We start from the raw sequence: 22,933 nt of genomic DNA, 5'->3' as shown, positions 1-22,933 counted from the left end.
CACTTCTCCGCGGACGCTGCACCGGGGAACGCACGGGACACGCCCACTAACGCGCGGGCGCCTCGCGGTTCCTTCGAGGGGTTGCGGGGCTTTCCCCTGCGCGTGGTGTGAGCGCACTTGCGGCCCGGAGCTGCGCGGGCATCACCCGCAGGACGCCGGGCGCCTCCCTGCGGCCCGGGCGCACGTGCCTGGGCTGGGTGAGGGCTGGTGGCCCGCCGTAGTAGCCGGGGCGGGTGGGAGTGCTGGCTCCGGGCCGCGGCCGCCGCCCGCCCGCCGGCTCCCGCGGTTGGGCGGAGGAAGCGCGGGACTCCTCCTCCCCACCGTATTAACATGCACCCAGGGGCGGGTGACCAGCCCAGCCTCGCCGCCCCAGCCCGCCGCGTCCCGGCGCTCAGCAGCCGCGCCAGAGGCGAGCGCTGCGCTCCGGGCCCCGCAATCCCGAGGACACGGCCTCTCCGACACCTCCGGCCCGGGGGCATCGGCGGCATCCGCGGCGGGAGCGGCCGTAGCCGCCTCGGCTCCTCACTCGAGTCCTTCCCATCGCCTCGCTGGGAGCCTGTCCCGGCCACGGGGACACCTCTTTCGTCCTCCCTCCGAGGCTCGCGGGACCGACGGACGGCCGCGGCGACCGAGGGCCGGACTGCGGGCAGTGGCAAGGTAACGCCGGGCTGCTCCGGGGGCTGGGGCGTGCGCTCGCGGCGGCGGCCACCGGAGCCCGGGCCGCCGCCACCGCCGCGCGCTGGGCGGCTCTTGCCCGCCGCGCGGTCGCCGCTTCTGTCGCGGGCGGAGGGACTCTGGACTGGGTTCCCCTAGCCGCCGGCCGGCTTCTCCTTCGCCTTCCACCGCCCGGGGCGCACTCCAGTGACCCCCGGGGTACTCCGGGAACCCGGGGATCGGCGCGCCCCTCTCCGGCGTGCGGTTCTCGCGGCTCCCCCCGGGGCCTGAGGAGAGGACGGATTTCTAATTGCGACAGGGTCCCGGAAGGGGGAGGGGAGGAGAACAACAGTCCCCGTCACGTCCACTGGCCAAATTCCCCCCCTCCCCCCCCCGACCCCAACCCCCGATGCACCTTGCAGGGAAGGAGGGGGCTGCTCCCTGCAGGGCATTTCTCGACTGGCTCCTGGGTCTTTGGCGAGGCAAGTTGTTGCACTTGTTTTTTAGGTGACATTTTGGCATTGGTAGTGGAGATAGCCCCCTCCCCTGTGTGTGTGCGTGTATGTATATGTGCGTGTGCGCGCGGCGCGTGCGCGAGCGCGCAAGAGAGAGAAAGCCAGAGAAGCAGAGACAAAGAGAGACAGAGGCACGCAGGGAGAGACCGAGATACAGAAAGAGAGACGCACGGAGAGAACGGGGTCCAAGGGAGCGATCACGGGAGAGTCGACCCCCGCCCGCGGCCGAGGCCAAGGCCGATTCCCGGCCACTCGCGGCGCGGGCGGTGAGACCCGATATTCAGCCAGCTGAACAGTCGGGGCTGAGCCGGGACTAGACAGGGACACCCCTCCTCCGGGCCGGGAGGGATAACAAATTGCAGTTTCATTGGGGGGGCGGCCGCAGCTGCAGGCGGGACTTCGGGGGGCCGCGCGGAGATGGAGATCCTGCCTGCAGGGCTCGGGAGGCTGCGCCCCTCGCGGGAGGCGAGCCAGCCCAGCCTGGCGCGGTGGCCCCGGGAAGCGGTGGGAAGGGGCTGCTCAGGTGCCTGAGCCCGCGACACTGTCTGTGCCGGCACGCCGTTCCCGCCCAGGGCTCTCAGGCTCGCCTCCCTCCCGGCCAGGAGGCTGCGGAATTTTCAGTCGGGGAAGGGGAGGGGGTTTGAGGCGGCGAGGAGGCTGGGACAGGACCCTCCGTGGGGGGGCGGGGGCGGTGAGATGTTATCTCCTTTATGGACTCCTGCGAGACTGTCCCCTCTTGACACCGTGAGCTTGGCTCCGTTCTTGAGAGATCGATGCTCCTTCTCCCCCACCCTCCACCCCCAGCATAACACATGAAGTTATGGAATTACAGTGATGAAAAACATCATAAAAGTAACAATTCAAGGCAGATCTTTAGCTTTTAAAGTCTTCGAGAATGGCTTTGTAAACTGGTGATGGATCAGTCTGACTTGTAGTCAGATCCTGGGATGAGGAATGTTCAGAACTAGGAAAGCAATTTTAGGACCAAATGCAAACATCTTGCAAATTATTTTTTACCAGGAAGGAGCTAACTGCCTTTTGACGGTTATTTATAGCCGAATTTCAGCTTCAGGAAGCAACTTTCTATTGGCCTAGGTAATTTTGCATGTAGAGCAGTAATCTTTATCCCAACTTGAACCAAAATGACAGGAAGGCAAGAGATGTTACAAGTATCCTAATTTATCTAATGTCAAAAGGATAAAGTTTTCTTTGTTTACATTTTTAAGAAGGAGATCCAAAGTCATAAAGAAATATCGAATAACTTTGCAAAACATTTGAAATTTAACTGTTTAGGTTACGAAAACTACCCTTGGTTCAGAAAAGTCATGTTGTGGCGTGAAATAGGAAAGTTCATAGAAATCTGGTCTCAATGGCCTTGTTATTAATTTCCTTTGGGTGTATTAGTTCAGTTTAAAGTTGCTGCAGTAAAGTCACTTCCTTGAAATATTCCTAATTCTAGATCTAAAATTCCATGACTATTAAAAAAACAACAACAACTAACTCACTTAAGAGAAAGTATTAGCTACTTTGTATGAAAAGAGACTTGAATGGCTTCACAAATATAGACTATTTTAAACATTACGTCTGCTATTTCTCTCTATATTTCTATCCCAAGGTTAGTTCGCTGAATAAAATATTTGATCTCAAAAATTATAGACAATATAAATATTGGCAAAATGAACTGGTAAACAGATTCTTTAAAAAATTATGAAGTAATTTTATGACTAAACTCTTCAAGTCACACACTAGCAATTGTGCTTTGCGGTGGGGGGAGGGGAATAATACTTGAGTTTTCCTCATGGGGAATTTTCATGGTTTAGAATCTGTAATTTCTCCTTCAATGTAAACTTCATTCTGCCAGGACTAAAACCTTGATATGAGTGATTATTGAAATCAAGACCTTCTTCTCAAGATATTATGTAGCCCATGCAGAGAAATAGCCTAAACTAACTATAAGTTGTTCTACTTTCTAAGTCCTTCTAAGCGTAAACGTTCTATTGAATCAAATTTGGAAATACAGATTGCATGCACTTTGATTTAACTTCTACTAGGTTATGTATGCCTTTGTTCTATATGGCTGTCTAGACTGATTAATATTTATTTATTTATTTTTTAGATTACTTTTTGTTGTTATTTTTTGGCTACGCAGCGCGGCTCACGGGATCTTAGTTCCCCAACCGACCAGGAATCGAACCTGACCCCCTGCAATGGAAGCGTGGTGTCCTAATCACTGGACCACCAGGGAATTCCCTAGATTGATTAATTTTTAAATATAAATTTAAAACTGGGAAGAGGGGAAATGAAGTTTTACTAACTACTCATTTAGAGATTTGTAACATAGTAACAATTACATCTACAACTCAGTTGAGACAAGTAACATTCTTTGAATAGCAACTTCTTCTGGAAACAAAGAGTGTTCTGATTTGGATTTCATGTAATATTTCAAATTCAGAAAGAATAGTAATATGCCACCTAAATGCGTGTTTTCATAGTGAAGTTTCTATGACAGGTTCACATTATGGTATCTTCTGGATCATTCCCACAAATTGTTTTCCCCTTATTCAGAGCAGCTCTGCTCGATGCAGAAGGATCTGTTTCCTCTTAGGAAGCATTCCATTGGAAGACTGTCATGAAGATTTCATCTCTATAGAAAGCAGGCTTGCCTCTCATGGTTAATCTAAGGAAACAATGTAGTTGTAAGTTCTTTTGTTTCCTTTTCTCCTTTATCCCGCTAAAGGAGCAGCCTTAAAGCAGGAGCATCGTGAAAGGACTTTTGAAAAATCTGAACACTTGTCTCCAATCCTCACCTCCCACACTTACAATCTATGCCTTACCGTCTATGAGATGTTGTTTTCTTTGTACATTTTTATTTTAAAGAAACACAATCACAAGAAGACCCTTTGTCTAGAATTCTAAAAATTTTGTGCCACAGACACACTTGGAGGTTCAAAAGCACCCCATCATGTCTTGTGCCATCTCTTGTTTCCAGAAGATCCTCAGGGCTTGTAATTCTTCATTTTCAAAGAAAGGAATCATTTCTTCTTTGACTTTCTTCCTTCTTTTTTTTTTTTTTTTAAATCATGGGGAATGTGTAGGCTGCTTCCTGTTACTCCCCAATGAAGGTGACTTTCATTGTGTGGTATCTCAGGAATTGCCAAAGATGTTGTTCCTAGGAAGGTCTAAACCGTTCTACCACAGAGGATTTAGAACTAATCATCAGTCTTTCACTTTAATTTATTAAACATCCACTGACAACTCATTGTATGAGATACCAGGTACCAGTTCCTTTTCTTCTAACACATACCTCTTTGGCTTATGCAAAATGTATATTTGTTATGTATAATATACCATTAATGCATACCAAAATTTGACTTCTTTTTTTTTTGGAACCCTGCAACACACAAACCACCTGCTAAGGAAAACGTGTGGTTGAGGGCAGAAAAAATGGGATGTGGATAAAAGGTGGTTAAAATGGTGAATGGCTTTTCTTTGAGGTCTTTTCTTCCTTTCTCTGATTGCACAGAGGTTGGTATTGCATGTGAGCTGTGCTGACCCACAAATTTTACATCTTTTAGTCTAGACAATGGTAGGGCCAGACAGCTGGTATACCAGTGAGAAACTGGATATCTTCTCTGCCTTTATTGACCTAAGGGTTTTCCTGGATGGTGTTTATTGTTTTCTCCTTCCTGCAGGAGGTAATGATTACTGGGTAACAAGTGACAACCCACTTGGGAGCCCAGCTCACACCCAGGAAACCCTCTGGATATGTAGCCCCGGATCTTTGGCTCAGATTCTTGGGCCTTTTCTTTCCTGGGTAGGTGAGAACCCGCATAGCGGGGGGTATATCATTGCCCAGTTTGGGGTTGTTGTGAACTAGATATCAGTGCTCCGGGTCTTCTCTGAAGATGCAGACCCACCCTCCTCCTGGAATTTGCCTGACACTATACTGTTCATTTTCACATTCATTTATCATGGTTTGCTCCTCCGTCGTCATGGACAATTTCTATATCTTCTCCCAACGTTTCTTGTCGGATTTGTAAACAACAGCACAAAAGCAAGCGTGAAGAGTGTGGTTTGGCAGTGCATTAACTGCCCGATCCTGCCAGGACTTCTTAGGATTCAGCAGACTGGTAGTCTCATTGGAGCCATGGATGAGCAATTAGGAGAGGAGGATTTGTGCTGGGACCTGAGTATCTCCTCGCTCCTGCATCCCCATCTGCACCGGGAGGGCTCAGAGGCATTTCAGTGGCTCCCTCAGGCTGCTTGTGGGAAGGTCTCTCTCTCTCTCTCTCTCTCTGGGCGCATTTCCAGCTCTGCTACTTTACTCCCTGACATGGTTTTGGCTAATTTGGAAACATCTGCTAGAGTAACTTCCCTTTTAATTCTACTACAGGAGAACATTTATGAGTATTCTGACAGGAGGACTGGCATTAACCCTCACTCTAACCTCCAGATTACATCCTTGCCCTGGGGACCCTTGCTTTCTGGGTTTCAGTTTCAGTGGAAACTCAGTGTGATATCTTTTTCCCAGCTAGAAATTGCCCCTGGTAGATAGCATGGAGATTTCTTTGCAAGACACAGGCTGCCGTTGAAGAGGAAAATGGCATTTTGATCTTGTCTCAGACTTTGCGAGCAGCTCTTCTTTGATATGATTCATCAGACTAGTCTAGCAAGAAGGCAAGGCACAGTCACTCTCCTCGAAGCTCTTTACCCAGACACGAATGCAGAAGCAAAGTCACCTTTTCTATCAGACAGGGATGAGCTTTCCCAGTGGAGCTGGGAAGGGGCAGCAGGGTAACCTTGAAGCAGTAACACATTTAGAAGTTTCCTGTGTGAACTCCCTGGAACATGTTTCTTACATTATTTCCATTTCCCTAGACCTCAGCTGAAAGGTCATTTAATCAGTGAAGCTGTCCGGTTGCAGGCAACTTAGTTGCCTTGATACTTTTTATCATGGTCCTTTTACAGTAAATAATGAGGCCTTGACTTTTGTGATTATCTGGTCGATTGTCTTCCCTGCTGAACTATGCATTCCATGAGATCAAGGACTAAAATAGCATGTTCACAAAGTATCACTGACGCCTAGCACAGCACCTGGGACTTAGTAAGTGGTCAGTAGACATTGACTGAGTGAATGAATGAATAATGAGTGCATGCAAATCTGTATTCCAACTGTGTAAGGACGTAACTCTGAAGGTAGTATTACCTGGCTTTTTCATGGCCCTCCTTGCAGTCTCAAACTCTGCATCCTTTGGTCCTAAGCTTCTTCTGATAACACCTGGTAAACACAGGGCTGATCCCAGCATGGCCAGCATGTGATGGGTTAGGTTGTACTCTGTTTCCAGCTACAGAAACTACAGTCTTCTGGTCAACAGAGGGAGGTTCTGAAATAAGATAAGGATTAAAAAAACAAAGCAATACAAATCCCTCCCCCCCTGAAAAAAAACCCTCTTGCCCCTTTTCCTTTCTCCTCCTTCTCACTCACACATACGAATGGCTTAACCACGCCACTTGCCTTTATCAGATTCCACCCCCTCCCCCCGCCCTTCGATGCTAAACACAAACTTCTTTCCCACCCTTTACCCCAAAGGATCAAGCATTCCTTCCTGTGTCTCCACTGAATCTGATGCACATTTATTTATTTTAAAACATTTATTTATTGATTGATTCGGCTGCATCATGATTTATTTATTAGTTTCAGTGTGCAGGATCTTTTGTTGCGGCACAGGGCTCTAGAGCTCACGGGCTCAGTGGTTGCGGTGGGTGGGTTTAGTTGTCCTATGGCGTGTGGGACCTTAGTTCCCCGACCAGGGATCGAACCCAAGTTCCCTGCATTGTAAGATGGATTCTTTTTTTTTTTAACTTTTTTTTTTTTTTTTAAGATTTCTTTATTGATTGATTGATTGATTGATTGCTATGTTGGGTCTTCTTTTCTGTGCTAGGGCTTTCTCCACTTGCGGCAAGTGGGGGCCACTCTTCATCATGGTGCACGGGCCTCTCAGTATTGTGGCCTCTCTTGTTGCGGAGCACAGGCTCCAGACGCGCAGACTCAGTAGTTGTGGCTCACGGGCCTAGTTGCTCCGCGGCATGTGGGATCCTCCCAGACCAGGGCTCGAACCCGTGTTCCCTGCATCAGCAGGCAGATTCTCAACCACTGCGCCACCAGGGAAGCCCCTGTAAGATGGATTCTTAACCAGAGGACTGCCAGGGAAGTCCTTGATGCATATTTATATTCCATTTTCTGTTGATGTGCTTGTCAACCTCTATGAGACCGTAAGCTCAAGGGACAACAGAGATAGGGGCTAGGAGAGGGGTTGCTGATGGAAGGGATGCAAATGTTCACTGAAGATTGAAAGGTTGAATCAGATCATAGGGATGAGAGGTATGAAGTGGGAGGGGGAGAAGTGGCTACAACTGACTTTCTTGCTGGAGGTTGATTTCTGTAGAGGTACCTACTTAGAACCTATGTGGGGTGGCTCTTGATCATAGGGGATGTTGGAATCTACCATTTTAAATTATATGGGTTCACAGCCTCCTTGGTATTTCCATGACTTTTTTATACTAGTTTCTGGCCAGGCAAGTAGTATATTCTGTCTGATCTACACTGCTGAGACACTGGAACGATGAGGTGTGGTGGGCCAGCGGCACGGGTGTGCTAACCTGCCCTTCCCCCCGCCCCCAGCTTTAGATGTTACACCACTGCTCAGCCTTACAGATCTGCGAGGCAATGAAAGACTCAGCATGGACATGACCCATGTTTTTATAATAATGCATCATCATTTTTCTAGATTTGCCTCTACTTTATCGGTAATTTAAAATATTCTGCTTTGATGCTAAGAATACCAAGGGATTTAGATGATCCATGGCAGATATTTGGCATGGATATAGCCTTTCCAAGGACGGGCAAACGAGCAAATGAAATCATATGATCTTCCTTGTATTCATGAGTATGGAGACTGTCGAAGTGCAAAATATAGTTCAAATCCTTGGGGAGCTGAAAATCGAACCCAAAGGAGTGGGATCGTTTTGGAATGCTTCCTAAAGAGGACGGTCTTACGTTGGACTTGCCTAGATGGTAAGAGTTAAGTAGGAGGAAGGGATGACTTTTCAGAGAAAGCAAAACTTTGACAAAGACATGGAGATGCAAACCAACTTGGCAGATTGCTGGCTCAGGGAGATGGTCTTCTGCACCAGCTTCTCTAGTGCATTTTAATTAGACCTGGAAATGAATTTGACTGAGAAGGATGGAGGTACACTCTGGATGGTTTTACTGATGATTCAAGAATGTTTAGCGTTGACAGGAGCATTGAAGGACTTTGTATAGACAGTGACATGGAGAAGTGGCCTCTGGGACGGATGGAAGTGGATCAGTCTGCCACCAGATGGGGACAGAGGGACGCCTTAGGGGGCTATTGTGCTAATTCAGGTATAAATGATGGGCTCCAGGTGGAGAGAAGTCGGAATGGGAGAATAGAAGACATGAAATATTTTGGAAAATTCTCAAGTAATAGTCGACTCTTTTCTTTCTCTGTTACTGTGTACCTGTGCCTCAAACTACTTTTCAGTTCTTCATTACAAATTGAGAATTATTGTGAAATGTTTCAGCAACACGAAAAATTAAATATTATGGTAAACACACATGTACCCAATCACTGCACATGCTGTTGATACTCTCAGAGTCTCTCCAAGGCTATGTCCCCTCAGTGGTACCCTGTACACTGAATTTTGTGTTTATCATTGCCACACATTTCCTCATCCTTTGCTAGGTATGTAAGTATATGTGTGTACTACACAGTAGAATCTTGTTTTGCTGTTTTAAAACTCTATAAATAGGAACACCATGCTCTTTGTAGTCTTCTTTACCCAACTTTAATTGATTACTATTTTGTTGATATGAATAGGTATTACTTATTCATTCTTACTACCCTATGGTATTCCGTTGTATAATTTATAGTGATTAATGTATTGATGGACATTCTATTTATTTTCCAACAAGGCTGCTATGAATGCTCATACACACATCTCCTTGTGCTAACAAAGGACCTTTCCTTAGGGTATATTCTTAGGAGAATTGTTAGGAGGGATTTGTACCTTCCCATTTAGCAGATAATGCCAAATTACCAAAAAGAGTTTTGTCTATTTATCCTCCCACCAGCCATCTATAAGAGCTCCTTTTGTTCTGTATTGTTGTCAACACTTAGTGGTATATGTTATTTTTTGCCAGCCTTCGGGTTGTGAAATTATATCTCCTTGCAGTTTTAATATGTTGTTTCCTGACCGCTAATGTTGTTGACCATTTTTTTGCTCTCTTAACATTCAGATTTCTTCGGAATGTGTAGACATACATGTTGTCCACTCTCCCACTGCATAAAAAAACTCATTGATTTGTAAGAGTTATTTACATATTCTGGATATCAAAGTTTTTTCTGTAATTTCATTCCAGAAATGAAATGAAGGTCGTTTCAATGGGCTTCTCCCAACTGGTGGCTTGTCTTTTCATTTTTAGGACATCTTTGGGTGAAAAGATTCTTTTTAAAATTTAAAATAGATGCATTTTTGATTCTTCTTGTTATGGTATCGATATCTTGTTTAAGAAATCTTTTCCATTTCTAAGTGGTAAAAGTATCACCCTTTTCTATCTCATAAACTTTTTTTTTTTTTTAATTTTAATTTTTGGCTGCATTGGGTCTTCGTTGTTGCTTGCGGGCTTTCTCTAGTTGCAGCGAGCAGGGGCTACTCTTCATTGTGGTGTGTGGGTTTTTCATTGCGGTGGCTTCTCCTGTTGCGGAGCACGGGCTCTAGGCATGCGGACTTCAGTAGTTGTGGCACGCGGGCTCAGTAGTTGTGGCTCACGGGTTCTAGAGCACAGGCTCAGTAGTTGTGGCGCATGGGCTTAGTTGCTCTGCGGCATGTGGGATCTTCCCGGACCAGAGTCCGAACCCGTGTCCCCTGCATTGGCAGGCGGATTCTTAACCACTGAGCCACCAGGGAAGAACTCTCATAAACTATTAAAAGTTTTATTTTCACATTTAGTTCTTCAAGACTTTCGTATCAAAGGTTATTTTATAAAGCTCTTAATTACATTCCAAATTTGGGCACAGCATATAACTTCTCTTGGTCTTAATTTCTTCTTCATGAAGTTAGACTTTGAAGCAGTTGTACTGTATGGACTCTGCCGCCCCTCCACTTCAAGACTTCATCATGTTACGTTGGGAATGTACAGAGTGTCTTAATGGAACTTCTTGCCTCCAGGGTCTCCTTCTGATTCAACTTGCATCTAGATTTACTTTTCTAAAGACCTATCAAAGTCACTGTGAGACTCCTCAAACTCTGACCTTGAGACCATGAGGGCAGCAGCCACGACCATTTTTACTTCCCTGCATCCCCCAGACTCGAGCACAAACCTGGAACATGGCTGGTTGGTCCTCAGATGTGTGAGTGAGAGAAGGCACAGCTGGCTCCCTTCGTGGCTCAGCTCCATTTCTTTTTCTTTTTTAAATTTTTATTGAAATATAGCTGCTTTACAATATTGTATTAGTTTCAGATATACAGCAAAGTGATTCAGTTATACATATATTTTATATAAAATATATACATATACACTTTTTTAGATTCTTTTCCTTTATAGGTTATTACAAGATATTGAGTAGAGTTCCCTGTAGGAGTTCCCAGTAGGTCCTTGTTCTTTATCTCTTTTATATACAGTAGTGTGTACATGCTAATCCCAAACTCCTAATTTATCCCTCCCCCCTCCATTTCTTAGTCTCTTACATCAAAACTCTTCTCCACCATGACCACCTCTGCTTGTCAGGACTGTGCTATTCTGGCCCTTCTTTCCTCTTCCTTTGTTTCTTTTTCCTTCATGTATTTAAATTCTGTCGAATTGACAAATCGCCAGCAGCACATTCTCCTCGGGCCAGGAGAAGAGGAGTCTGGAAATTTCTCTTCCCTTCATGTCCTTCTGTACAGTTTGAGTGTTTTACCATGAGCAAGAATTTCTTTTAAAATCATTGTTTCAATGCTTCCTCTATCCTTCAAGGCCCAGTCAAACCTCGCCTCTCACATGAAGCGTTTTATGACTATTCCAGCCCAGGGTAGACTGTCCTCTGAGTTCCAGTTGCATTTTTCTGGATCATTTACTTTATGATTTACATTTTAAACATTTAATGTGAATACTGCTAGATTTTAAGCTCCTTCAAGTGATGAATTGGCTAATGTGCTTTTTGTCTGTCTTCTAGGCCTAAACCCAGGTAGCCAGCAGAGTGGTTTTTTTTTTAGGAGGTGGCAGCTGCTTTCTTGATGATTGTAATTAGTTATTGGAGATAGCTTGGGCTGAGTGGAGACTTGGAGTGTGAGGACATTGGGAATAGTGACATTACTGGAACATGTAAGGATCTGGAATAAGAGGCTAAATTGTGGTGATAAAAATTTGAGCTCTATTTTGGTTATGTTGACTTTTGATATGACCTGTCCCATCAGCAACTTGGGAAACATTAAACCTGAGTTTTAAGAATTGATAAAGATTTGAGGTTGTTGATTAGGGTGTTCTCTGCTGGAAGTCGATCATTAGATTCAGGATACTAGCAGCTGTTTCTATGTTCCAGACAGTAATCTTACTCCTCACCACCCCCAGTCCTGATTCTACTATTCTGATATGTAACTAACTAGATGACTCTGGGCAAGTTCATTCTTGGAGTTCAGTTTCCTCATGTGAACAAGCAGGATAACTAAAGTTACATATCAGAGGTTTTGAAAGGACTCAGTGAGCCAACCTTTGTAAAGCATCTCGCTCAGTGGTGGGCTTATGGTGGGCACATAATAAATGCTGTTATTAACAATACATTTTTATCTGCAAGAACTCATCTGCCAACCATCTTTTTATAACAAAGTAGCACCTTGGTTTAAAAGGTGCTATTTTCAAAGAATTTAAAAATTATTTAGTCATGAAAGATTTTTTTTCTCCTAGTGAAAATTCCTAGATCTGCTTTCATTTCCCCTAATTATCTGATGACAGTGAGAGCAATTCACTGAACAAGTGCAATAATAGCTAATATTTATTGAGCAACCCTGGTCTTTGGACTCCGGTAGTAGTGCCTTTAGGCTCCATAGGCTGCATTTACAGGGAAAGAGGCCCACAGCCCCTACAGTTCAGCCCTGTCTGACGTGGTACCATATGCTGTGAGGAGAGTACAAAAGAAATCAAAGTCATGTCTTTCTCCCCAAGGAAGATTTAATTGTGAAAAAATTAATGCAGCTAAAGCAACATGCAAAGTGTACATTTTAATTTACTCTGACCAGAATGCATATTTATTAAGGCAAGATGGGATATAGAAAAGCTCTCTAAGCTAACCAGAAAGAGGCAGTTACGCTTGACCCTTACAGAGGAGCATCTCTTAACGGTCACAGTGAGCCCCGGGTCCATTGTACTTTGGCAGGTGGGGCACTCATCTTCTGATTGCATCCACCTTTTTCTGCTGTGTGTGGCTTATCTTCTGCCTCCGAGTCATGTGTCTTCACGCAGCTCACAGTGAAGACTCAGCTGTGTCTTCACAGCTTCTCTCTTAGAAGGGGCTCAGCAGATAAAAACCAATACTAAACAGAATGAGAACTTTACTGATTGATTAGATGGGAAAATTCCATTGTTTTTTCATTAAGGGAAGGGTTTCTGGACAGTTACATCTAGATTATTTGGGTTTTGTAGGATTTTTATGTGTTATAGCAGCATGATATTTAATGTCTTTGTGATTTAGGTTTAAAACCCCATACACCCAAATACAAAATACTTTTTCACGTCCTTAATCTCACATCCTTAATTCTTTCAGGGAATCCTCTTGGGTAGAAATGTTGGTACACACAAACTGGCTTGAGGTGATCCAAAGAGAGCTGATAAGCACACATTAAATGTGAGAAATATTGGCAATACTAATTTACCAAGAGGTTGTGTTCCATAGGTGTGCTTATAAGCTGATTATTTTTGGACACCCAACAGAATTATCCCATAGAAATTATGTATCTGATAGTGGCTGGCTTCTAAAGTTAAATTTCTAGAGTCCTTTTTCACCCATTTTCTACAAGCAAATGAGTATTACTATAACGAAAACCATAGCTATTTAAAATTCCGGACCCTATATCTATGAAAAAAAGGAATTCTCAGTTGTGACTAGGAACACATACCACCCTTTCTGCCACAGAATTAAGAAGTCTCTCGCTCTGCCAGGGGTCGGGTGCTGAACCATGTTCAGGCAACAGCCGCTGCTAACACTGCGGTGTGATTTCCCCTTGATCCAGGACCAGACTGGTGAGGGGATGAGGGAACCAAGAGGCTCACTGATGGGCACTAATAATTGGTAACGAGCTACATTTATATAAACCACTTCTCTTTATTTGAATATTTGAATGAAAGAAGAAAACTCTAGTATAGCTAAATTACCCATATTATGTCCTGCATTGAGAACCAAGATATGTAGGTGATTTCTAAGTCAGATGTCAATAAGGGAGTGATGGGTAGAAATGTATTCCTTTGTACTTAGTTCATTTTTCCAGATTTTTATTTTCCTATGCATTTCAGATCCTAAAGATGCCCACAGTTGGATGATAGGAATTACTGATTCATTCATTGATTCATTCAACTAACAACAGTTTATTGAGTAACTAGTACATGCCAGGCACTATTCTAGGTACTTTGAATTCGGTCCTGAGCAACAGCAAGAACGAAAGACAAAAGGCATCCCCTGTGGCGTTTACGTTCAAGTGTGAGGAAACAGACAGCAAACAATAAACATCAGACTTCTTTTCGCGTGTTAGAAGGAATAACAACTATGAAAAAAATAGAACCAGATGAGAGGGATTATTGAAGTACCGTTCTTTGATAGATTTCCAGTATAGAAGGAAATAAGCTTTTTTATTATTTTTATTTATTTATTTATTTAAAGACTTAAATAATAAATTTATTTTTAATTAATTTATTTTTGGCTGCGTTGGGTCTTTGTTGCTGTGCGCGGGCTTTCTCTAGTTGCGTTGAGCGGGGGCTACTCTTCGTTGCGGTGCATGGGCTTCTCATTGCGGTGGCTTCTCTTGCTGCGGAGCATGGGCTCTAGGTGCGCGGGCTTCAGTAGTTGTGGCACGCGGGCTCACTAGTTGTGGCTCACGGCCCTAGAGTGCAGGCTCAGTAGTTGTGGCGCATGGGCTGTGGGATCTTCCCGGACCAGGGATCGAACCCGTGTCCCCTGCGTTGGCAGGCAGATTCCTAACCACTGTGCCACCAGGGAAGTCCAAGCTTTTTTATTTTTATTTTTTAAATTCAGACCTTCTCTTGAAAGGTTCTAGCTTTGCGATTTGGCAAGGCTCTTGGAGAGGTGTGGGGTGATGTTCACTGCTATGTAGTTCTTTTATCCTTTCTGTCTTAACAGCAGTCTGTATACTTTTCAGATATAGTATCTACCATATTGCATTGTAGCTGCTTGTGGTTTTTAATCTCCTGCTAGATTATGCACTGTAACAACATAGGGCATGCTTCTTAAGAACATATCCCTGTAATAATACTGCTAGTAATAATCATAGTTATTATATATCTAACTGAATGCTTTCTATGCACTAAGTGTATTATGCTGCCCCTAAATAGAAAGTGATATCATGCTTTAGAGAATATATTCTCAGACTGCAGAACTCTCACGGGTAGAGCTGATCATAGAACCGAGTTCTGTTAGCACCAGCCTCTGTACCCCTCTGGTGCCTAACCCAGTACCTGGCATTTGGTTGGCATCCAAGAAATATGGAGTGAAATGGGAATCAAGTAAGTGGCCATACTGTGAAACGGATAACTCTCAGAAATGTGTCTCCAGCCGCCTACAGGATATACCCTCTTGTTTTCAATTGTTTCACTTGACAGCGTAGCTGGCCCAGGAGGTGGTTCTTTGGAAATTTCTTGAAGTGACCCTTGTTTTATTTTTCTTGAATTCCTTCCTTCTGTTTCCACTCATCTCATTTGTGGAGAACTTGATGGAAATAGAAATACTTCTGCTAAAATCATAACCCTGTAGTCTGAAGGTAAAGCTTTTTGTTCTGTAATGTCTGTTATATGAAGGAATCGCCACATATCCTTTTTCTGAGTTTGACCTTGCTGCTGCCTGGGGCCTGCTCTGATGGGTTCTTTCAGGACGTAGGTGTTTCAATGGCACCAGGAACCAAGGGCCTCAATACCTTGTGTTTGGCTCACCTTCCACTTTCCACCTGCCTTTTCCCACTTGTCAGAGAAATTTTGTGTGACAGAGGTGAGTCTCTGCGGAATCTTCTGGGGGTGGGACCATCTGCTTGCTCCAGAGAAAGTCAGTTCCTTCTTTCCAGGAAAGGATCTGTCAGCTGTAGGAGAAATGTTAGCTTCTTTTGGTTTTTTTTTATTTTTTAACATCTTTATTGGAGTATAATTGCTTTACAATGGTGTGTTAGTTTCTGCTTTATAACGAAGTGAATCAGCTATACGTATACATATATCCCCATATCTCCTCCCTCTTACGTCTCCCTCCCATCCTCCCTATCCCACCTCTCTAGGTGGTCACAAAGCACCGAGCTGATCTCCCTGTGCTACGTGGCTGCTTCCCACTAGCTATCTATTTTATGTTTGGTAGTGTATATATGTCCATGCCACTCTCTCACTTTGTCCCAGCTTACCCTTCCCTCTCCCCGTGTCCTCAAGTCCATTCTCTAAGTCTGTGTCTTTACTCCTGTCCTACCCCTAGCTTCCGCTTCCCATCGAGTAATCTATTGGAAAGGACATTTAGAGCATCCCTCCAAGACAAAGCAGCACACACACAGGTGACACCGGCAATAAAGACAGAATTTAGGGAACACAGTGAACGAACCTGACACACCTTTGGCAACATTCAGATAAGAACTTTAATGGCAAGTGGGAAAAAAAAGATGTTAGATTGTCCTCCTAAGAAATCCCAGCAGAAAAGTGCTCATTGGCTGTTGGGATTCTTTGCGATTGAGCCTGATGGAATTAAACACTTCAATCTGTTTAAACAGACATTGACAAATCAACACTGTTGTATCCTTAACTCAAGTGCAAGGTAATTCAAGTGGCCTATAAAATACTAGCATGCTGCTATAGTTGTTTTTTAACTTTAATATTTTAACAAAAAGGCAAGTTGACTGTATAAGCATCTCTATCTCAAATAAATATTGGTACGGGATGTTTGGCTCATGTAAGTTATCAGAAGCTGAAATGAAGATGGATATATGTCAAACTGGTAGAACAGTGAGCACCCTTTATAAAGTCCCTGCTGCCATAGTGTCACAGAAAACAAATGCATTTTATAAGTGCAATGTCTTCCATCTTTCTTTGCGTGTTTCTACATGTATTATTTCTGATGCTTTTGTTTGGGATTGCTTTACGTTCCTTATGTAAAATAAATTTGAGTGTTGAATTGCCTAGGGCATAAACTTAGTGAAAGTTCTAGAAAGGTACTAGTAAAAGTAATGTACTAATAGTAATACATTAATTTCTTGAAGACAGGAAATATATGGCCAAAGGCTTGGCAAGTTTTCAATCTACAAGTGTCCTACGTTGAAATTGAAATTCAATTTTTTTGATATTAGACACGTTCTTAAAATTAACTTGTATACACATGTATGGAGTGCACATGAGTCAAAACGTTTTATTAGAAATTATATCATTGAAATTGAGTAGTCTACCTCACACAGTCATATATGTTTAGGTGTAAAATGGAAGGATAACTAATCTTTTCTAAGATATTTTATTCCATCTGCCTGGAATTTTGCTCCCTCCCTCCTCCCAACTCGTTTTGCACATGATTGTTTTGTTTTGTTTTGTTTTCTCATTAATGCCACTCTTTCCCACCATTTGCAAAGTAGTTCAACTTATCACCATATTCTCTTCCCAGCATCCTTGTTAGCATAGAGATTCTTAATAAATAAATATTGCTTCCTAATAAATATTTATCCAAAGAATGAATGTGAATGAAGTTCTCAATGACTTAACATTAATGAGCCATCTTTGAACCATTATTTACTTCACACCTGACACGAAATTGATAAACAAAACCAAGATCATACAGCATGATTTGTTCCATTAGTTATTGTTAACTGATCAATTATTCAGTAATTCTGAAAAATGAGAAAGAGGTTGAAAACATTATCCTTGCATTCAAGCATCTCGCTTGGCTAGAATGTTCCAAGAGATTTGATTGCTTTCCCTATAAGGTGGCATTAAATATCTTTGTCAATGTTTCAGTTCATCGATATTCTTCATAAAATTTCAGAAAGGAACCAGTCCATCTGTTCCTAGAGCACTGTCATTCCTTGGCAATTTTATTGGATTTTCCTCTTGGCTGCTTTATTGTTGTTTTGGAAAACTTGTTTTTCTTCTAAGTCCTGGCAGTGTGGATGGAGAAAACCAAAGTCTTCCTTCCATTGTTAGTGATTTCTCCTTTGTTTCCTAAAGATAAATTGAGGCTTCTATGATGGTTTATAAATTTTTGATGATGTTACCTAAACACTTTATTGGCATAAATAGGATTTTGGTTGAGCAGGAGCTGTAAGTGCTTTAGTTAAACATAACCATTATTGGACCCCATGAAGAGTTTAAGCCCATAGGATATTTGTCTTTCTCTGTCTGACTTACTAGGTCCATCCATGTTGCCGCAAATGGCATTATTTAGTTCTTTTTAAAAAAATTTTTTATGGCTGAGTAATATTCCATTGTATGTTTATACCACATGCCAGTCATTTTTTTAAAAAATTTATTTATTTTAGGCTGCGTTGGGTCTTTGTTGCTGTGTGCAGGCTTTCTCTAGTTGTGGCAAGCGGGGGCTACTCTTCTTTGCTGTGTGCAGGCTTCTCATTGTGGTGGCTTCTCTTGTTGCGGAGCACGGGCTTCAGTAGTTGTGGTACGTGGGCTCAGTAGTTGTGGCTTGCGGGCTCTAGAGCGCAGGCTCAGTAGTTGTGGCACACGGGCTTAGTTGCTCCGTGGCATGTGGGATCTTCCCGGACCAGGGCTCGAACCTCTGTCCCCTGCATTGGTAGGTGGATTCTTAACCACTGCGCCACCAGGGAAGCCCCCCCCTTGCCTTTATTTTTGTTTCAAATGGAAAGTTTATTTGCTCAGTACACCAAATAGAATGCAAGCACTGTCATGACAAATATACAGAAATATGCAAATCAACATAAAATAGTAATTTAGTTTAAATGAAGGGAAATCTCTTTAAATGTTATGACAACGTACTCCTAAGAATCTTTTTTTCAGTTAATTATACATTTCAATAAAATAAACAGTAATGAATTACATGGAAGTTAGCTTGTAAATTTTTCTTAAAAATAAAAATCCAACCCTATTAATCCATGTCAGTTAAACACTCTAACTAAAATTTCCAAGTAAGTACAAAAATAGATGGAGTTAGTTACCTTTTTTGCTTGAACAGCCCCAAGGAAATTGGTTCCTACAAATACAGCAGGCAAACTGTTAAGACCGACCGATCTAGAACATAGTGTTGAACTAATTTCAGTCTCAAGTTGTGCTAAATGCTCATCATTAGTATTGCAAAGTTCGGTCCATGATTTGGTTTAATGCCAAGACAGATCCCAATTTGTTACAGAAACACATAGATTACTGTTACAAGTTGGTGAGCACAAGAAACCAGTGTGAGACCATTGGCATGGTTAAATGTTTCAGAAATATCTTGTCCAAATGTGTAGCCAGCCCTGAGTGGTGAAGTACCCCACCCACCATGATCATCTGGATCTGACCATAACAGATCACACATTGGGCCCGCATGTGGAACTTCTTGTAAACGATCCAGGGCTCTTATATGATCCAGTGTATCTATGGATGGGGAGAGTCCACCATGGAGGTAGAATATCTGTCCATCTACTAAAGCTGTAAGTGGCAGATAATCAAACAGATCTGTAAAATATTTCCAAACATCGGCATTTCCATACTTTCGCAGACATTCATCATAAAAGCCATATACTTGGGTAACTTGTCGGCTTTCGTGGTTTCTTCTCAATCTTGTAATATGTTCTGGATGACACACCTTTAATGCCACAAGAAGAGTCACAGTCTCCACAGAATAATAACCTCTGTCTCCATAGTCACCCATGAATAGATAGTTCGTAACTGGTGATTTCCCACCAATTTTAAAGAGTTCCATAAGATCATGGAATTGACCATGCACATCTTGACAGATGGTAACAGGACAACGGACCTCCTGCACATTTGATTCTTTTGTTAAAATTTCCTTAGCCTTTTCGCACAGTGTCCACACCTGGTTCTCGCTAAGTTGTTTACACTCGTTCAGCTGCTCGACCCATTGGTCCAGCTCCTTGGTGAATGCCTTGTCGTCCATGGTGGCCCGAGTCCCTCCCCTGCTGCCCCTGCCCCGGGCGCCGGTCCCTTCACCCGGCGCCACCACCGCCGCCAGATCCCAGCTCCCACATATCAGTCATATGTGGAATCTAATTTTTAAAAAAATGATATAAATGAACTTATTTACAAAACAGAAACAGAGTCACAGATTTCTAAAACAAACTTACAGTTACCAAAGGGGAAACATGGTGGGGAGGGATAAATTAGGAGCTTGGGAGTAACATACACACACTACTAAATATGAAATAGATAACTAAAAAGGACCTGCTGTATAGCACAGGGAACTCTACCCAATATTCTGTAATAACCTATATGGGAAAAGAATCTGAAAAAAGCATGAATATATGCATAACTAAATCACTTTCCTGTATGCCTGAAACGAACACAACATTGTAAATCAACTATATTCCATCCAGTAAAATTTAAAAAAAATATGTTAATGGAAAAAAAAGAGTTTAAGCCCCCAGGTTTAAAGAGGGAAGCCAGCTTCCTTTCAGAAAGATACCCCAAACAGAACTAGTTTGTCATCATTTAACTTTATATCCCCACGTAGCAGTAATTCTCAACCTCGTGTAGGCATTGGAAACATCTAGGGAACTTTGGAAACATACCGATCTCAGGCTGTGTCCTAGATCACCTCATCTTCACCTCTAGGGTGGGTTCAGGTGTGAGCATTTACAAAGCTTGCCAAATGATTCTAGGGCACGTCTAGGGATGAGAACTGAGGACCCATGGCACTGGTTCTCAAAGTATGGTCTCTGGACCAGCAGCACCACATCATCTGGGAACTTGTCAGAGACGCAAATACTTGGGCCCAACTCGGACTTACTGAATCAGAAATTCTGGAGGTAGGGCTCAGAAGTCACATTTTAACAAGCTCTCCAGGTGATTATCACGCACGTTAAAATTTCAAAATGATTGGCCTTTAGGTTCCTACCTCCAGCCAAATACTTAGGTTTGTATGTCTCTGCCTAGAGTTCCCAGGCAATCACGCTTGGGAATTGGTACTTTTCATGGAGGGAGAAACATAAAACATCACTGCTTGAAACAAGGGATTGTTGCTCGAGTTTTCCTAACTTGGCCATGTTTGCCTGCTTTCCAGACCACTTCCCTGGGAGCTTTCCACCCTTGCCTACTTCTAGAAATGTTTCTCTGAGCTTCTGACTTTCTCCTTGCTCCCAAAGTCATCGTGCATGTTTTGAGCTTCTGGGCTGCTTGTTCTGGCCACCTTTCCTGGAGTTTGCTGGTTTCTAGCCACCTAGCTGTGTGTGTCTGTGTGTGCATCTCCTTGGCTCTGAGCCCATGAGCCCCTCCCAGCTCTTCTGCATTCCAAGCCTGTCCGCAACTTTCCTGGTTGTAATTCCTGTCTCTGTGACCTGCCGCTATCCAGGCTCTGGGTGCAAGTTTAATCTTTTCATGTTTTGGGAGAGGGAAGTGAAACAAAGACTTCAGAATTGGAGCAGCTAGCTTTCATCTCTCCAGAGTGACATTTTTGTTGAGTGATTTTATGAGTGTGATTAAAGAGTTATGTATTTGTAGAACATCTGGAGCGATTGCATTCAAATGCACCCAAACTCTTTTCGGAGTTCAGTGATGGATGCAGCTGAATCACGGTGATTTTCTTTTTTTTTTTTTTTTTTTAAATTTTTATTTATTTACTTATTTATTTATGGCTGTGTTGGGTCTTCGTTTCTGTGTGAGGGCTTTCTCTAGTTGCGGCAAGTGGGGGCCACTCTTCATCGCGGTGCGCGGGCCTCTCACTATCGCGGCCTCTCTTGTTGCGGAGCACAGGCTCCAGACGCGCAGGCTCAGTAATTGTGGCTCACGGGCCTAGTTGCTCCGCGGCACGTGGGATCTTCCCAGACCAGGGCTCGAACCCGTGACCCCTGCCTTGGCAGGCAGATTCTCAACCACTGCGCCACCAGGGAAGCCCCCACGGTGATTTTCCATCAGTGCCCTCCCTCCTCGGATGTGGGGATTGAGAGATGACTGACTGCCGTGACCTCTTTTGTGACCATTTGAACTTTATCGACTTGGGAACTTCTCTTCTACCTTGTCCATCGTTTTCTGGGATTGTGGGAGTTATCTTTCCAGACCCCTAGTCCTTCCCTTTTCATTTTACGAGAATACATGTCCATTATTCTGAAGTTTATGTCAGTGTTTTTATGTGACTGTATTTTTTGTTGCATGTACATTATCTTCCTAGTTACTGCTCAAGTCCGAAACCTGGGCGATTTCTGAGGTAGCTTTCAGGTGAGTGAAAAGAGAAGTGGCTTCTATTTTGACTTCTTCACATCCACTCGTAAATTTTACTAACCGCCCACCTTTATTCCCTGTTATTCTCTAACTGCCGACCTATTATTCTCACAAATCAACTTCCCTTCCACAAGTCAGCAACCTCCAGCCTACCTGGTCTCTTCACCGTCTATTTTTCTTTGCTAATCCAAGAGCCTCCTTTCCTGCTCATTCTGTTTTCCCATTCACCCTCCTCCAAACAATCCTCTGAAGTTATATTAGATAAATCATTTTGAAATGTTTCTTTTAGCTGAATTTCCAAATTAATTCATCTGATGTCTTGCCCTCATGACCTATTAGATGAAGTTCAACTTTGCAGTATGGCATTTAAGGTCTCTTATGACCTGGTCAGGTATACTTTCCCAGCCTTAACTCTTTAATTTGTAATTTTTATACAGTTTTAAGGTTATTTTCTATTTACAGTTATTACAAAATATTGGCTGTATTCCCCGTGTTGTACAATACATCCTTGAGCCCATCTTACACCCAGTAGTTTGTGCCTTCCCTCCCCCACCCCTATATTGCCCCTCCCCCATCTCCCCACTGGTAACCACTAGTTTGTTCTCCTTATCTGTGAGTCTGCTTCTTTTTTGTTATATTCACTAGTTTGTCATATTTTTTCGACTCCACATATAAGTGATATTATACAGTATTTGTTTTTCTCTGACTTATTTCACTTAGCATAATGCCTTCCAAGTCCATCCATGTTGCTGCAGAATTGCAGAATGCAGCAACATGCAGAAATGCAGAATTTCATTCTTTTTTATGGCTGAGTCATATTCCATCATATATATACACACACACACACACACACACACACACACACACACACATCTTCTTTATCCAGTCTTCTGTCGATGGACACTTAGCTTGTTTCCATGTCTTGGCAATTGTAAATAGTGTTGCAGTGAACATTGAGGTGAATGTATCTTCTTAAATTAGTGTTTTTGGTTTTTTCAGATATATACCCAGGAGTGGAATTGCTGGGTCATATGGTGGCTGTATTTTTAGTTTTTTGAGAAACCTCCATTCAGTTCTCCATAGTTTCTTAGTCTTAACTCTCAGTCCTCTACCTCATGTACGTAGT

At 43.2% G+C, this 22,933-nt stretch overlaps 2 protein-coding genes across 5 annotated transcripts in view; one reads left to right on the top strand and one right to left on the bottom strand.

Annotated features, from left to right (window-relative positions):
• The first annotated feature begins 300 nt into the window (after positions 1 to 300).
• The window catches only part of DLGAP1 (DLG associated protein 1), an 855,942-nt gene continuing 833,309 nt past the window's right edge, over positions 301 to 22,933 (top strand). For all 4 annotated transcript variants that reach the window (XM_057526434.1, XM_057526435.1, XM_057526433.1 and 1 more), the window contains exon 1: positions 301 to 657. The gene's annotated coding sequence lies outside the window, so the exon portion shown is untranslated. The remainder of the gene's footprint in view (positions 658 to 22,933) is intronic.
• Positions 18,776 to 19,531, bottom strand: LOC103008693 (serine/threonine-protein phosphatase 2A catalytic subunit beta isoform-like). Its single transcript, XM_028168892.2, has 2 exons — positions 19,304 to 19,531; positions 18,776 to 19,219 (listed from the first exon to the last, which is right to left on the bottom strand). The coding sequence occupies exons 1-2, from the start codon at positions 19,529 to 19,531 to the stop codon at positions 18,776 to 18,778; spliced, it is 672 nt and encodes a 223-aa protein (XP_028024693.2).

This window comes from Balaenoptera acutorostrata, chromosome 13 (assembly GCF_949987535.1).
Source record: "Balaenoptera acutorostrata chromosome 13, mBalAcu1.1, whole genome shotgun sequence".
NCBI classification, from domain to species: Eukaryota; Metazoa; Chordata; class Mammalia; order Artiodactyla; family Balaenopteridae; genus Balaenoptera; species Balaenoptera acutorostrata.
The sequence above is the reverse complement of the archived record's forward strand: the minus strand, read 5'-3'. Positions and strand labels throughout refer to the sequence as shown.